The following is a 17,392-nucleotide window of genomic DNA, read 5'->3' as shown; positions in this document are numbered from 1 at the left end:
TTTATGGGGTAAAAATTGGTTTTTCTCACTTTTGACCCTCAAAACACAAAATTTCCCGATTTCTCTTTAGACCTTTTTAAAGAGCTTAAAAAAACAAATAATTTAGTATATAAAAGTATTTTTGTTCAATTATTAGTAACGGAGAAAATTAAAAAAATTGTAAATTTAAAATTCCCATGTTATTCTTATGGAGAATATTGTCAAATGTTGTAGTTCGCTTGTTTATGGATATATTTTGATCAAACTTGGCAAATTTATTTATTTTGTACTAAGCTATCAATATTTTACTCAAAAACACACTTTATTAGTTTCCTTGTAGCAGCAAACCTAGGTACTCGTTAAACCTAATGTTGTTAAAATATATTTAACTGAAAATCAATTCAGACAAATGGAAATTCGCTTAGTCGGCAGGTTTGCTGCGGCGGGGGTATTTTTATTCGTGGAGTAGGACTATGAGTACATGTTCTTACCGTCAGGGTGAATATTGATATCAGCCCACCTTTCAATAAGTCATTGCTCAGAAAATAGCAGCGTTAAAACAACGTTTTCATTACGAACAGAAGAAACAAGTCAAAATAAGGAAACGACAGTATTTCGGCTACTTTCCAAGCCTTAGTTTGTACTTTCCTAGACTACATGTTGTTAAATTCTGTGCTAATATTAGTCTTATGGGTTTCACGTTGAAATTTTCGCATAGCGCCTTTGGAAAAGTGAAGATAGTCACTGAATTTTCTAATTTTTTTTTTAAACTTAAGTTTTGTGTTACAGGGAAGAGCTTCACGTTGACCATCACGATATCCTCCAACCCTCCTCAAGTGACGACCTACAACAAGGCCATCAAGGTCACCGTGGACGGACCCCGGGAACCTAGGTCCAAGACCAGTGAGTTTACAATAATTATGGAAATAGCCTAGAATATTTAACTGACTTTTGCTTCGTTAGAATTATTCAATACTTATCAGTCCTTTGCCTAAAATCCCCATTGGATGAAATGTTAAATAATTAATTATTGTTAATGTTCCAACAGGGAATAAAAGAAATTAAAAAAAAAAAAAAAACACTACAATTTAAGTATTTAGTAGTAAAACTCCACGAATTGTGTTCGTTCCTATTTGTTGTTGCTTAGGCCGATACAGGATTCATAAATTTGGTTGAGAAATTGTTTCCTTTGCCGATTAAAACAATAGCTATACCTAAGTATGAAAATTTATTAAAAATATTTTACGCATGTCTACCGGACGGATTCACTACTGAATCTGAGAATTCGTAGTGTAGTGGTTAGAGTGCGAGATTTATGACTGGAAGTCACATGTTCAAATCCCCCCCAATGGCCAATTACTTTCATAAATGTGACGTTTGCACGACTTAGTACCCCAAGCCTTTTCAACAATACGTCCATCTACCAATAACGTAAAAAAAACATACACTACTTCAAAGTGAGGATACGATTCTCTGTATTGAAAAAAATCAAATAACGAACCAACGAGAAAATGGGAAAAGTATTTAGGAAACCGTGGTTTGTGGATGACGAAAAGCCGCGAATTATCAATATGGCGTCGCGGTCGGTAAATAACCCGGGTTTGCGGGTCCTTCCGGATATTAGAGGTCGGCCAAAGAAGCTGATGATTCCCGCGAAAACCCAATTGCAGCACAATCAACACACAAATATTCAGCTTCTGAAATTGCTGTTTGGGGCGTCAGCGTGCAGCGTGTCATTTAAAATAGAATTGCATCGTTGATTCCTCATCGTCCAGCTGTTGTTATAGTGTAATCTGGCGCCAGATATTGTGCATGGTGTATACACAGTATACTCAGTATACACAGTAGTCTTAGAAGAGTGTAAAACGTTAGTTGCTTACTGAAATACTATATGTCTTCCCCGTCGAGTCTTACAACGTTTGATAGCATTTACTCAACATCCGTTTGTAGTGTTTATTTCAATTGTAATTCGGTATCATTATAGCATTTTGTAAGCAGACCTTTCATCCAATTGTTAAGTCTGGCCCATGTTTTATTGGGTGTTTCGTATCAACATTTAAGTTCGCTAATGCACACTAAAATGGTTTCAATATTTGAAGTCCTTTTAGTTTTTGGTTGTAATTGGCCAACCATTGCACAAAGCATTTTTGTTTACATATAGAAGATTTTCAATTAAATAGAGTCTAAATCGGTTTAAGACTATGCAATATATACCAGACATAAGCATACCTTGTAGTTGTCTTAAGTTTATCCATAAGGATGGTACATTTTCAAGAGAGTATGCTCAGTCTATGTTAGTATATAGTGAACATAACATATTTTTCTATATGGCTGCAGCTACTTATAAATATTAGGATAATACTTAGCTAAACTAATACTTTATGCATCTATTTTATGAGTTAACACCTCCTTTTATTGAACCAAGCGATGTTAAAATTCAGTAAATGTAGTGGAATATATTGCCAGGTTAATGAAAAATAGTAACAAGTTAAATAACTTCTTTATCAGCATCGTACGTGTTATTAAATTACCTGAAAGCACAAAAAAATAATTCACATCACACTAGTAATAATAATATACTTACTTATTATAATATATTAATAATATATTAATATACTGTTTACTCATAAGACGGTAAATACATAAATAAAATCCAGTAAGTCGTGATCGATTTCGATTGGAATGTTTTAATCGGAGTGTCCAATCGAAATCGATCACCACTTACCATCTTATACTGTATATTATTATTACAAGTGTTATTTTACGTATTTGTTGTGCTAAAGTAAAAAGTTAACAAAACTCACTATAAATTCATTTTATTTGAATCCTTTATTTACCATACAGAATAGCCTAGCTGTTATAATAGCTGGGGATTTATTACAACGCAGGAGGGCGGACAGCGGCACATTCTTGTACAGAAGAATGTTTGTAAATCTTGCAGCTTGTTTCCAAACATGCCCCAAGGGCTACAGTGCCGCGCCGCCACTCACGCACACATACAAACATACAAACACGCTTGCATGCGTATAACGTGTACACACACACACACACACACGTACATACACGACACGCAGGGAGACCCTTGTAATTCACAGATTCGAGGGATGGCCGCTATTAAACATTTCGAGATACGCCAATGACATTAGAAGGGTAGATACTCCATTCCAGAGAAACTAATTTCCTACAGTAAATACGTCTTGGGTGAATTACTCAAATTGCAGTTGGAATGACAATGTAACTGTAAAATAGTTGTTTTGGGATCAATCATGGTACATTTTGACTGAAAATGGGTTGCTTATACTTAGAAACTTTAGATAACAGTTGATAAAAAGGATCTTCAAGTACATGAGTGTCACATTCAAAAAATCATATTTTTATTCCCTGATAGGCGAGATAGTTTTTTCAATAATTGGGAAGATGTTATTCACTGAACACTATACCAAACAAATACAGTAAACACACCACCCAGCTTAACAGCTAGGTGGCGGAATATTATTCTGGCGTTTTTTTAAAGCTACTGTTAACAAACTCAAAGTGAATGACGCTCTACACTACAAGTTTGACGTCTGTATACAGCACATTTCTATGTATGAAATACCATAATGATATGTCTTAAACAATTTTACATTATTTAAACTAACAATATCCGAATGCTCTTCTGCTAAGATGCTGTAATCAGTGTTTTATGCATATCTCTTAGAACAATGGATAGAAGTCGTTCTCAATCAATTTTCCTTGTTTATTTATTCAGCATATTTGAACCTTGCTAATTATATTTCAGGATATATACTCTTTCAGGCTCTAACATAGGAATGTAAATTACGTTTGTATAAAAAATTCCATATCTGAAATCGAAGATTCAGTCTATGTTTTCATTCCAAGTTAAATTCCATTGAGTTGGTATCGTGGAGGTAGAAAGAGTTCCATTTTAAGCATATAAATTAATTGGTAACCCTTTTCAAAACCTATCTGTGCACCCCTTTACTAAATGTAAAAATATTACAAATTTTACAAAGAAATACACAACTACCACTAGGTATTAGTTGGATCGCCACTTAAGCTTTCATACAATTGATCCATAAGTATTGATAGTATGTTGGTTACTAGGCTATTTACCCTAGTGCAAGTACGTTCATAGAGATGGGTAAGTCTAATGAAACACACTTGTCGGGGGCTACAGGCAATAAAGAGACATTAATAGACCGACAGTAAACATGGTGCTTTGAGAGTTGCCGACACTAACACACACACAATACAACACACGCTCACTAACACACAGAAACACACAGACAATACAACACACGCTCACTAACACACACACACTAATACACAGCGTGTGTCAACCAATTAGTAAACAACAAGGAAGGTCTTTGAAGATATGTACCACCTTATTGTGATTGACTCCGTGCACATCTCGTGGAACTTGTTGTGATTGTGTGCAAGCTAATTTACCTGTCAAAGATACTGGTACGGTTCTCTAAAGTATCTTTCGTTTTTGGTTGTGAAGTATATATTTAAATTTGGATACTGAAATATTCAATCTAAAACTACATGGATCAGCTAATAGGAGAAAATAGTGAAGTGAAGTGAATTGTATATAATTCTGCTGTTGAAGTTCTATTTCATCTATAAGTTCTCATACTATGATAATAGTCTATGAGGATATAAAATACGCAGTAGTTTCCGAAATTTTTCCCTTCCAGTTATTAATAGTTTAAAAGTTTAAGTGTGGAAAAAGATAACGCTACAACAGCAGCATACTATCGGTGTATGAATTAAACAAGATCGTTTATACCATAATATAATAGGCTTAAAATGTTACGTCAAAATAGAATTTCTATATCTGTTTGTACAACTTTGTATAACAAAATTATAGTGTTTTTGATGGAATGAAGTATGTTTCATTTCATTATGAATTTGTGCGGAGGGTGTTTTTGGCCACTGGGGACCTCAAAACGAAAAAGTAAACCGGTCCCAGGCCTAGGTCTCACCATGAAACGTACATTAATAGCTTATTCCCTATATGGGAAATTCGCTATCAGCAATAATCTGTGTTAGATTATTTAATGTGCTTGGGGAACATATAACATTGAATACATATGGTCCCTTTCCACCCTTGCACATTTCCTCCCCCAGACAGGTACTCACGGCCAAGACACAAGACCGAGCCAAGTCTCATAACTCACTCTCGCCGCATCATCTCACGTAAGCCGAGCTCGTCTTACAAATGAGCCGTCGTGAGTGACGTGGATTACGTAGTCTAAGACTCGACACGCCGCCTCCGACACGCGCCCCACCACCCCCACCACTGCCTCCACCGCCTCCACCGCCGGATGTAACCGCTGACTGAAGGGTAACCTCTAACCCACATCGTGAAACCTACAGTAGACCTGCACGACTCTGTAGCCGTGCACATTCAATTTAGTGATTAAAACCTCAAACATCCCAATGTGAAAGGATATATTTTGGGAGAAGATCAAATAATTAATTTTCGCAATTCTTTCGTTTGATCAAACTGAGTTAGAAATCAAAACTAATAAAATAGTACACGTAAACGATCATAAAAAAACCAAATATATATTGACTGGCAATAAATAGTATTTAACTTATATTAAAACGATATTGCATAAATATTATTATAAAAAATAATTGAAATATCTCTTTTTTTTGCGATTATTATTAGTGTCATCCCTCGATAAAACATTTGTCTATCCGACCAATGATAAAATAAATTATACATACCTGAAAATCTTTTTTGTTTAACAAATCAACCCTATGTGGTAGCCACCGAATAATAAAATAAGCTTAAACATACTTTGTGTAATAACGGCTCATATTTACGTGTATTTGAAATAGTTTACACAATTTCAATCCTAAAGTGCGATCTGAAGCATTCACTCGCTCTGGATCTTTTTGGTAGAGTTAAAGGCGGATTAATTCCTTATCAAAGCAGTAAGGTGGTTCAAGGCTCTTTGCTCAGGAAATGTAAGCAAATTGAAGGTAGCAGTTGCTAGCAATACTATTAAGGTTTAAGGGCGCGTGAGGGGAGGGAGGAAAGGATTAAGTGAGGTTCTCTGCTGGAGTGAAGGGTGAATCACTAATGAATCGCTTGTTTAATTAATTAGGCCGGACCTTCAGGCTGGAGCGCATGCAAAGCAGCCGTCTTAGTGCGGGACTGATTTACGCTAAATATTAATGGCGGCAGAAAGCACTCGGACTTGACCGGATTTGATCAGCATTAGGCAGGATTAGAGCTACGGCTGTAAAGGAGCTGCGAGGATTGGAGGACATTTCAACACTCAAGTCGTTTTACGTTCATGTAGATATTCTTTGGGTCTTCAAAAATACATATAGAAGACTGCTGGTTTTGTTTACGGTGTTTTTTCTTACTCTAAGTATACAATAAGTGATTTTTGTATAGGAAATGTACTAGAGGTTCGAATCTGGACACAACTGATAATAGAAACAGGGGTTTTTAATACGTTTTCAGGAAAATAATGTTTCTCATAAGCTTTAAAAACTACAAAAATACACCCTGGTGCAGTAAAATATGATTATAATAAGTTTTATCGATTTAACGAAATCTTCCTAAGCAATCCGACCCCTAACATCTCCGTCGAAGCTCCGATTTGTGTGGTGCCTTTTACTCACAATATCTACTCTCGGTGTTTCCAAGTAAGGTGTCCAGTCTCGTATCTATATCGATTATTAACAGCTCGATACTACGGAAGAGACAGAGGGAGAGGAGCGGTGCGAAGTAACAGCTGGTTGCTGTGGTGGCCCGTCACAACTTTCTGAAGCCTACAACTTTCTAATGAAATCGCCTCCCTCTGTGAGAACCTCCCCAGCTTCGCCATTGCTGATAAATTAACAGCTGTCGCAACGATTACACATAACGGGTGGTGGATAGAGACAGAGTGCGTTTAACAGGAGGTTTTATGAATTTAAATAGTCTATATTATTTATCAAATCGTAATTTTTTTAATTAATTGCAATAAGACTTTTTTTGGATGCATCGTAAGAGATTGCTACAGAGCTTTGAAGTAAACCAGTGGGTTACCCAAGCCCAGTTTCGGAATAAACGTGTTAAGGGGTGAGGTATTTATGTACCACAACGTGTACGGTACAACGCACGTTTAGATAAAAGGTGACGATTCGAACTCACATCGCTTCCGGTACGCTAATGTCAAATTTTGCAAGACTATATCACACCACTTGAGCCTATAGACAACAATACTCTCAACCTTTGAAAAAATTGCGTGAAATGCAATGACAGATAATGTTAGAACAAACTGATGATAAGTTTTATCAGTCGGCTATACGTTGAACGGTTTCGATTTAAAAGTACTGCATAATACACCTACCTAAAATAATTTCTTTTCGAAAACTTTCCCTGTGTAATAGTATGTAATTTTAATTGATCGATTTTTAGAAGACTTACAAACATTCCAGATAATACAATACACTAACGTCAGAGGGAAACGTCTCATTAATTTTCTATTAGATAATATCCATTATTTTAAGTTTAATAGGAGAGGACCAGTGCACAAATTGCGCAGTTTAATTGGGTCCAAAACTTTCCCAGGCAAAATAAATCCCGTGCAATACCCAATCACGTGAAGGGGGCGAAGCCCTAAAGGGGATTCCCTTTTTAGATAATTGCCATTTTCAGGTGCGCTATATCATATCATATCATAAGCTGGCAATATGTGAATACATCTGTAATCATAAAAAATTAGTGGAAAATACTTTTTAGAAAATACCAGTAATTGGTCAGTGCAGAGGTCCCTCCCTCCTCAGATCCCAAACCAAGGGGGACCTCCTACGAGGTGGGGTCCTCTAGTCAGTTGATGATAGTGTTTCATGGTGAACCTCGATGACAAGAGATCGCCAACTCCCCTCGGGTTAGAGGTTACCCTTCAGTCAGCGGTTACATCCCGTGGTGGAGGTGGTGGAGGCAGTGGTGGGGGTGGTGGGGCGCGTGTCGGAGGCGGCGTGTCGAGTCTTAGACTACGTAATCCGCGTCACTCACGACGGCTCATTTGTAAGATGAGCTCGGCTTACGTGAGATGATGCGGCGAGAGTGAGTTATGAGACTTGGCTCGGTCTTCTGTCTTGGCCGTGAGTACCTGTCTGGGGGAGGAAATGTGTAGCTGCTAAATACACGGGATAGGTTTACCCACGACCCTTGTGTAACGTTTATATTAGGTGATGACAAGTTGACGTTATTGAAGTATTTTTGCGACTTTTGTGATGTTACGGAAGGTAGGTCCACTACCTAGAGAATATGATTTGTACAAGAATTTGAGATGCATACAGTCCTAAAATTTACCATAGACACATTTTCCTATGCATTTACTAAAAAGGCTCTCAAGACCTGACTCACCATATTTTCGTCTCGCTCTTAAGACCCATCTACGATACAATCGTTTCTCCTACAGCCGTATTTATTGTATCTACGTACATTATACCCTACAATCTTTAGGTATTAATACACAACACATGTTTTTTAAACAATTTTCGGATTATCAATCACAACATTGGATAAAAAAAATTCACTTCTTCCTCGAAAATTAATTAAGTGTGAATTTATTAGACGATCATTTCACTGTCTCCAACGGAGATTTGAGTGTGCTACAGTCCAACAGTTGGGTTGGCTAGTTCAAGTGTTTACCGAGATCTGCTACAGATGCTACAAGTAGCCACTCTACCTCTATCCTCTCTAGAGGACCTGCTTCATCACACGGGTTATCAACTAAGTTGATCGAGTTATCGCATTGCTTCTCGTATTTAGATTCATCCAATATTAGACAGTTATCCTCGTTCACAGTACTGATTTTTTCTACATGATAGATATATCTTTCTACAGCTGAGAATGGTCTCCAAACTACTGGGTCTCGGCTTTAATACATCTAATATTGACATTTGTGGGTGATTGGCGTGAATCGTACCCTGGTCTCTAAGGATAGACTCTAGTCCTCTATCCAATTTCTGTGACTAGATCAATATTGTGCTGAATTACGCAGAATTATATCACAAGAAGAAACTTCCTTAATTTATCAAATTATTATTCATATTATTTTCATATTCATTTAAGAATGGATGGCTATGGATGGAATGGATGGAATGGATGGCTATGTGCGTATTTTAACCCAAATACGAGTAGAGGCTCGTCCAAACCGAAGCGGGAAAGTGGCGGGAGCGGTGCGGGAGCGGGAAGGGAGTAAATGACCGGCGGGAACCAGCGGCAGCGATACGTGGCGGGAAAGAGGTAGCCCACACCGAAGCTGCAGGCAGCGGGAAGCGGGACGACTTCTCAGTTCATTTTCATCTTAGCTACAGAGTGGTTGTGTTAAGTGAATGTTTGTGTTTTATGCGTTCATGTCATGAATCGTAATAATGTAAAAGAAGAAGCTGTGCTCTTGCTAGCGACAGCGGAAGATGAAGATGAAGCTTCAAGACGGGGATCTGTTTGGGTTCATGAAATCAATCTAAATATACATATATTTGGCGACTGGCGAGTACCATACCCTTATGCCGGATCTAAGGAAAGACGAAAGGCGGTTTTATATTTATTTGAGGATGACCATCGTATGTTTTGATGGACTGCTGGATTTCATAAAAGAGGAAATTCAAAAAAAGCATCTTCTCTAACGTCTCGTCACCAAATGAGCTATGTAACCATGTGTTCCCGCGGCGGTACGAGCGGGGAAATCCAACATGTTTCAAACCAGCTGGACGATCGAAAAACGCTGCGGGACCGCTCTAGTGTAGGTGCTCACATCTAACACCATGTGTTTTAAAATCCCGCGCGGGAATTCGTTCCGCCACCTTCCCTCTCCAGCCGCTTTCCCGCTTCGGTTTGGACGGGCCTCGAGGAGGGGTGTAGAATGGAGTGAGATACCTTGTTTAGGTTTGCTACTGACTACCATCTCTTTAATTTGTCATGTCCATCTTTTGGAAGCCCAATGATCAACGTCAGCTAGGTCCAGATTCGAAACATAAAAATTCGGGTACACAAACTGTAACAAATTACTGGGCTAGGAATAAGGTTTCGTGGTGCATACAGTAAGGTATTGCGTATTTTCATAGATTTCTTCAATTTTTTATCATGTTTTGGAGAACTATTATCAGTTCTCAAAATTGACATAGCTTGATAATGTTGAATTGGAAAATCTTACCATCATTATTATAATCCGGCCTACCCTTGAGATGGCAACGCAATCTTGGTGTGTATTTTAAATTTATATGCACTCATCTTTCGAACCATTAAGAACTACGTGCGTTCAAACAGCCGTGGCACCTGACGGATTAGGAGACCCCATGATTGATTGCCCCTTGGGGTTTCCTAATCCCTCAGGTGCCACGGCAGTTTGAACGCACTGTAATGATGAAATTTCGAGGACTACTACAACTAGGATCAAAGTGGTGACCTTTTGAATGTTAAGCAAACACCTTAACCACTCAGTTATCCAGGTATAATTGTTTTTTTTTCATCCTAAGTAGTAAGTTGGTATATCGATGACGTCACTGGACGTATCACTATCCACCCCTAGTGACGTAACCTGGGGACAGTTGGCAAGGCTGATGCAGTGCTTTCTGTTCTAGGACAACAACAACAGTTCCACTTCGCGTTTGGCCAACGTCCGTTCCTCTCCGGACACTTCGGCAGCGCTCTCGACCCTCTGCAGAGGACCACGGACTCCCTGGCATTCAGGATGCCCACCATGTCTAGTTGTCAGAGTGAGTAGCTGGAAATAGCACTTATATTTGCAACAATAATAAGGTCAATCAATCATTCAATCAACTATCTATGATGGGGACGCCACTATGTGCGTATTTTAACCCAAATATGAGTGAAGGATGAGTGAAACGATCTTGTAGATTTGTTAGTGACTAAGGCCATGATCCTTAGACACAGCTTTTAGCCCATACAGCCAATTGCAACTAAAGGAACCTACAGTTTATAGTGGAATCCGAAACACATTTTCCCTTGTAAATATCAAATTGGTCTAACTATCAGGATAGTAGTACGGATAGTCGTAGTACTCACTAGAGTGGACGTTAATCCACACCGAGAAGTATCGCATCCACAGTGCAGGCCTATAAATAACCACAATTCGTGACCTCCTAGTAGTAGGCTCACAAGACGACGCCACCGTCCCAGTCAATAGCATTAGATTGTGCCGTTCTAAAATGGAGAATTTGACTCAGCCTCATTTCATTATGTATAAAGATTTGTGTGCTTGTTTGTCGTGTGTCTTCCACCATCAGATTACGATGAGGGAACATTTAGCTAAATGTACTATATACGTATGGGTTTCACTACAATGAGATTATATTATGGCCAATGCTATGATATGATTTAAATTAAGTGAAATACTATAGCTCATACAGGGAATCAGTCCTAAAATACAGAATGTCTGAATGATCAGGTTTGCTAAGAAATTAATATCACACGTTTAAAGTAGCCTACTGTATTTATTTTAACGTTGTGTAGTTTTTTCTAGTAACAAATATCAATATGCATGATCCAACCCATAAATATTAGTCATTACGGTGTTTTATACTTTATAAACTCCCAAAATACCAAACCACACAGTATTGCTAACGATTCTCAAAACTGTAAACTGATAGAGATACAAATCGATAAAAATGAGGTGTCCCTCCCTGGATATGTGCTGCAACGTAATGACAGGATTGGTAAACAGGGCGGTGGCGTTGCGGTGTATATCAGGGAGGATTTAAAGTTTAAAACAGTCTTTTCTTCACCATCGGAGTACTCGGCTGGGCCAGAATTCCTATTTATTGAGATCAGTTTGCCTGGAGCAGATGCGCTGTTACTAGGAGTGTGCTACCGCCCACCAAGATCGGGGCATCTGCTTGATTTTGAAAATGCTCTGCTTAACGAGATGTTCAAATACAGTCATGTTTTGATCATGGGTGATTTTAACACTGACTTACTATCGTTGACTCATAACTTTGAACACAGACAGCTGACTACCATGTTTGAATCGTGCAACTTAACTGTACTACCACTCGATCCCACACATCATGTTGCCAATTCTGACACCCTCTTAGATTTAATAGTTGTGTCCAATGACCACGATATCATTCATCATGGGCAGCTTCCAATCCCTGCAATATCTAAACATGACCTCATTTTCTGTGTGTACTCAATCAAATCTCCCAAGCCCAAAGCAAAGTTTATTAAATATCGGGATTTTAAAAATATGAATGTCGCTCAGTTCATGTTAGATGTTCAACAAACTCCGTGGCACTTCATTGAAAATTTAAATTCTGTCGATGAAATGGTTCATGAGCTAAATTCATCCATATTGAATCTCTTTGACAAGCATGCTCCCATCGTTTCAAAACGTGTGACAAAACGAAGACCTGTTCCGTGGATGACCCCTGAAATTAAAAGTTTGATGGCTCAACGTGATAGCTTATTTAGAAAAGCTAGACGCTCCAGCAATTTAGAACTAAAACAACAATATCGGAATCATCGTAATCGAGTTAAACAGCTTCTACGAAATTCAAAACTCAGATACATTCAGAAACTTTTTGAAAATCAAAAGCAACCATCAAATGTTTTATGGCGCAAGGTTAAAAGTCTTGGGCTAGGGAAACAATTTGATTCTCAACCGGTACACATTCCTCTAAATGAATTAAACGTTTACTTTTCTTCTTGCAGTCAAAATACCAACAAGCATCAAGTTGACAGTTACTTAAATGAACTAGTTAACTCTCCAACCCCACACCTGAGATATCCTGAGTTTAATTTTAAACCAGTTATTCAGTCCGAAGTTTTGATGGCTATCCGCAGAATCCGAAGCAATGCTGTCGGTTCTGATGGTATCCCTATTCGTTTCATCAAAGACATCCTCTATGCCATCCTTCCAACTATCACGTTCATTTTTAATGCATCTTTAAGGCACCATTCTTTCCCTTCTTCTTGGAAGTCTGCCATTATCCGTCCCCTAAAAAAGATCTCAGCCCCAACCTTGGTTGGGGATTTCAGGCCGATAAGTATTTTGCCCGCTCTATCTAAAGGCCTAGAAAGAATCGTTCACTGTCAAATCACTGAATTCATCACAGAAAACAACATTTTATCTGACTATCAATCTGGTTTTAGGACAGCACACAGTACAGAGACAGCACTCCTTCGAGTGACTGAAGACATAAAACTTGCTATGGAGCGTCGACAAGGAACGATTCTAACTCTATTTGATTTTTCTAAAGCATTTGACTGTGTTAATCATGACCTGCTGGTTCAGAAATTACGGGCCATAGGGTTTTCCCAGAATTCTCTTAAATGGCTGAGATCTTATCTGTCAGATAGGCAGCAATGTGTGGAGATTGGTGACACGAGATCAGACTTGGTGACTGTTACATGCGGTGTGCCTCAAGGGTCAATCCTTGGGCCTCTGCTCTTCGTACTGTACGTCAATGACATAAACTCGACCTTGGTCAACTGTAAACACCACATGTACGCTGACGACTTACAAATCTATGACCATTTTACTGCAAACAACGAAAACGACTGTGTCAGAAGGATCAATGAAGATGTCAACCGAATTGTTACTTGGACTGAGAATCATGGACTGAGACTAAATCACGAAAAGACGAAACCGATTGTCATTAGCCATTCTCGACTTCGACCTTCAATTGACTTAGACTCCATAAACCCAATCACAGTTAATGGCAAAGCACTTCCATACTACGACAATGTCAAGAATCTTGGTATATCTTTCAACTCTTCACTTACTTGGGACATAGCAGTTACGGACACACGAAAAAAGGTTTTTGCCTCCATACATTCATTGAAAAGATTACAGAATTTTTTACCACAACACACTAAACTACATTTGATCAAATCACTTGTACTACCCCACTTCAGTTACTGCAACTCATTGATCAATGACTTGACTGCGACTCAGGCGGGTATGCTCCAGCGGTCACAGAATTATTGTTTGAGATTTGTCTATGGTCTGCGACGTATGGAGCATATCACGCCATACTACCTTGAGGCACACATCCTGAAATTAAATGATCAAAGATTCATTAAAATTTTGTCATTGGTTTTTTCAATTTTGAAAACAGGCTCCCCAAAATATTTCAAATCCGATTTTAAATTTGTGTCTCAGGGTAGTTCACGAATGTCTCGTTATTCTTCGATTACATTGCGGATACCTCATCATGTGACCACAGCTTATGGCAGGGCTTTTGTTGTTACCGCTTGTCGTCTGTGGAACGGCCTACCCCTACGCATTAAGACCCTTGAAAAACGTTCCCAGTTTGTGGCGGCACTGAAAAAGCTCTATTTTGAGAAGATGGTCTCGGCTGGCGTGTCCTAGGGCTACTGTTACCTTGCGCGTTTGCTGATGCGTGTATGCGAGAGTGTGTGAATGTGTTTTTCTATTTGTAAAATTTTTATGTTTTTTTTTAGATATGTAGGTACTTGAATTGTTAAATATTTTATGTTTAATTAGATTAAGTTATCCCTATGTTACATTATTTATGTTATATTTTTAATGTCAGGTTAAGTGTAAGAAAGGGCCATGTGGCCCTAACTTTGCCTGAAAAAATAAAGGATTTTTCATTTCATTTTCATTTCAAATCGCAACCACGAGAAGGCTTTGATAGGCGCCATTAAAATAAGCCGTTACACCACTCGTGCGATTAATTTTGGAACTAATGGCCGTGGATTTATTCGAAACTGGAACATATACAACAGGATGCAAACAATGGAAACCGCACATAAACAACACAACCCGAGCAGAACGAACGCCTGCGGACAAATCAATGTCAGGAGTTGCAGAAAGACTGCAGCGTCGATAGCGCCGGGGGCGAAAAACAATTAATTACCAAATCCTTTACTGCACTGACGCCGAATATTTTCATTAAAACTGTTACGGAAAAACGCGAAAAATCCGATGTGAACGGATGGACATGTCACCGGCGCTGATTAAAAATTTCACTTATATTTTATCAGCGGAATTCTGATCAACGACAATATGAAAATTCCATTTCTTGCTGATATTAAAAACTACGGTCGGCGCTTTTAACGTGGTAAAAATGCATCGCAGTCGGTCTGGCCTGCAGAGTTGATTAAAATGACATCCTGTGACGTCACGTGGGTGGGCCGACTGACAATCAACGCGCTCATACTTTGGGAAGGGCTCGTACTAGTTTTCGGAGTACACTCTTTTATATTTACTTAATTACTAAATTTTCCCTTTAAATACTATTAAATCCTACTGTGCGAAAAATACGCAAGAGGTATACAAAGCTTATCTTCTATAAAATACATCAAATCTTAGTTTTGTCAATTATTATAAACTTAAAATTTGCAAAATATTCAAAGAGTATTTATACATCGTGAAGTGCTACTTATTTTCTAAGAGATACTAAATGGTTGGCTCCAGTTAACTCCATCAATCCATAGTCTCACACTTGTAAGGCAGTGTCGGTAATGATATAGAGCATTGGACTGGATATGCAGAGAGACTTTTGATTGCATTTGTAAATACATTTCACAATAATTCTGTTACTACATTTATTCACAACCATTTAAAGTTTTTTTCACTTGTCGCTGCCTCTTTACCCTTAGTATTTCGATTTTACAGCTTCAAAGCTTACTCATCAATCATTTATGACCTGGTCATATTTGTTCCAGACATGAGTCAGTTCGGGCTGAACAACTCGCACCACTACTCCAGTTTCGGCTACGGCGCGACGACGCCCTACTCCTCCTACCTCGGCGCTGGGACGCTCAGCAGCTGTGCCGCCACGGGGGGCTTCAACACGCCGGCTATAGGGTTCTCTACGACGCAACACTCCGAAAACAACAACCACGAGAACAACACCACCTTCCACACCTCCTCCACAACATCGTCCAGTGAGTAGCAATGTCTATCGTGAAATAGCCTACTTAAGAAGTAATTGAAATAAGTCAGACGTATATTTAAGGGCTCTACGTATTGCGTTGTGTATGGAATTACTACATTTTTAGGGACCGATAGCTGGTTTTATACTTTTTATTAGATTGTAAGTATTTTTTTAGTTTGACAACAAGTAGAGTATTATTCTTTTATAGACGTTGACTAAACCACAGAATCAAACACATTGATGTAAACTGACCTGAATAATGCTAAAAATATCCAAAGCTTCAGTAGTCTCACGGACATGAAAAAAGAGATGGTTGAAAACAAATATTTTTTGGACTTTCAAATACAAGGATAACTATTGTTGTGAAGAGCTGATTGGTCATCGCATTTTATGAAATTGAACTGAAACCAACTGTAGTCGTTTCTGATATTGAGTTGTTCATGTTGTAGTGATGGGGGACGCCGCCCCAGTGGGTGACCTGGACCAGCACCTCCTCGGACCGCAGCAGCAACTCCACAACAACCTCAACTCCACCACCCTTCCTCGGTACTCCGCCTCAGACTTCCTCAGTGGCCCTCGGTCACTCAGCGACTCCTCCACCGCAGAATCACCCGTGGGGAACGACGACCTCCAGACCAACGGCCACGGGGCGACCACCTTCCACCACCACCACATCCATCATCACAACCCCGCCACCACCTACCCCTCCCACTATCCTGTGCTTCCCTCCCTCTTCTACTCCCAGCTTCACCACTCCCTGCCTGGCTCAGACCTCCTCACCTCCTCACAACTACCAGCCAGAGTGGACGACCCTCCCTCCTCCGGGCGAGGACAGGACGTCTGGAGACCCTACTGACCCCAGGACACCATGGGTGACCCTCTGGCCATCTAGAGTGTTCAGTGTAGTAAAGTGACAATTGGAACAGTGAAAACTGACCTAGACCTGTCCAAAGACTGTTGAGGGGGTTGTAAATCCTTGCTGTAATATATACATTTCATCCATCGTGGATTCGACTTTAGTGTCATTCAAAAATTAGAAAGTAAAATACGATCCAATAATTTGTCAAAGTTTTGTTTTATAAACCTTTTTCTGCTTCCACACTTTAATTTTACATCATTTTATTTTGTTCACTTTTTATTTGCACCTGAATGGCACCATAAGGTATTTATGGTAATTTTTAACTACAGAAATATTCAAATACAAATTACAAAAAAATATTTAAAGTCGAAACACGGTTAAATATTAAAGGCATGAAAAAAATTCGTTATACATTTGTAAATATACATGATAAGGATTTAAAACCTTTTTCACAGTCAATTTTATCGTTACCAGAAACAATGGACCCCAGGCACGTAAATGGTCTGGATAATAATTTTGTAAAGTGTTTTAAGTTATTAAAATATGTTGTTTCCGCTTGTACAAAGTTACAACCATAGATAATTTGGAAATTATGAGTGTTATAGACCCGTCTTCTAAACCAAATCCAATCCGATTGTGAACCGTAATTGTTTATTGTAA

The 17,392-nt window shown here is 38.8% G+C and overlaps 1 protein-coding gene across 1 annotated transcript in view; it reads left to right on the top strand.

Moving 5' to 3' along the window:
- Positions 1–16,948, top strand: part of LOC128989698 (runt-related transcription factor 3-like) — a 44,537-nt gene extending 27,589 nt beyond the window's left edge. The window contains exons 2-5 of the mRNA XM_054411699.1: positions 769–882; positions 10,588–10,722; positions 15,662–15,883; positions 16,323–16,948. Of these exons, the coding sequence (XP_054267674.1) occupies positions 769–882; positions 10,588–10,722; positions 15,662–15,883; positions 16,323–16,729 (878 nt within the window). The 3' untranslated portion in view covers positions 16,730–16,948. The remainder of the gene's footprint in view (positions 1–768; positions 883–10,587; positions 10,723–15,661; positions 15,884–16,322) is intronic.
- The last annotated feature ends 444 nt before the right edge of the window (positions 16,949–17,392 follow it).

Source organism: Macrosteles quadrilineatus, unplaced genomic scaffold (assembly GCF_028750875.1).
Source record: "Macrosteles quadrilineatus isolate MER2022 unplaced genomic scaffold, UCM_ALF_1.0 Scaffold_3__2_contigs__length_128488019, whole genome shotgun sequence".
Classification (NCBI taxonomy): domain Eukaryota; kingdom Metazoa; phylum Arthropoda; class Insecta; order Hemiptera; family Cicadellidae; genus Macrosteles; species Macrosteles quadrilineatus.
The sequence above is the reverse complement of the archived record's forward strand: the minus strand, read 5'-3'. Positions and strand labels throughout refer to the sequence as shown.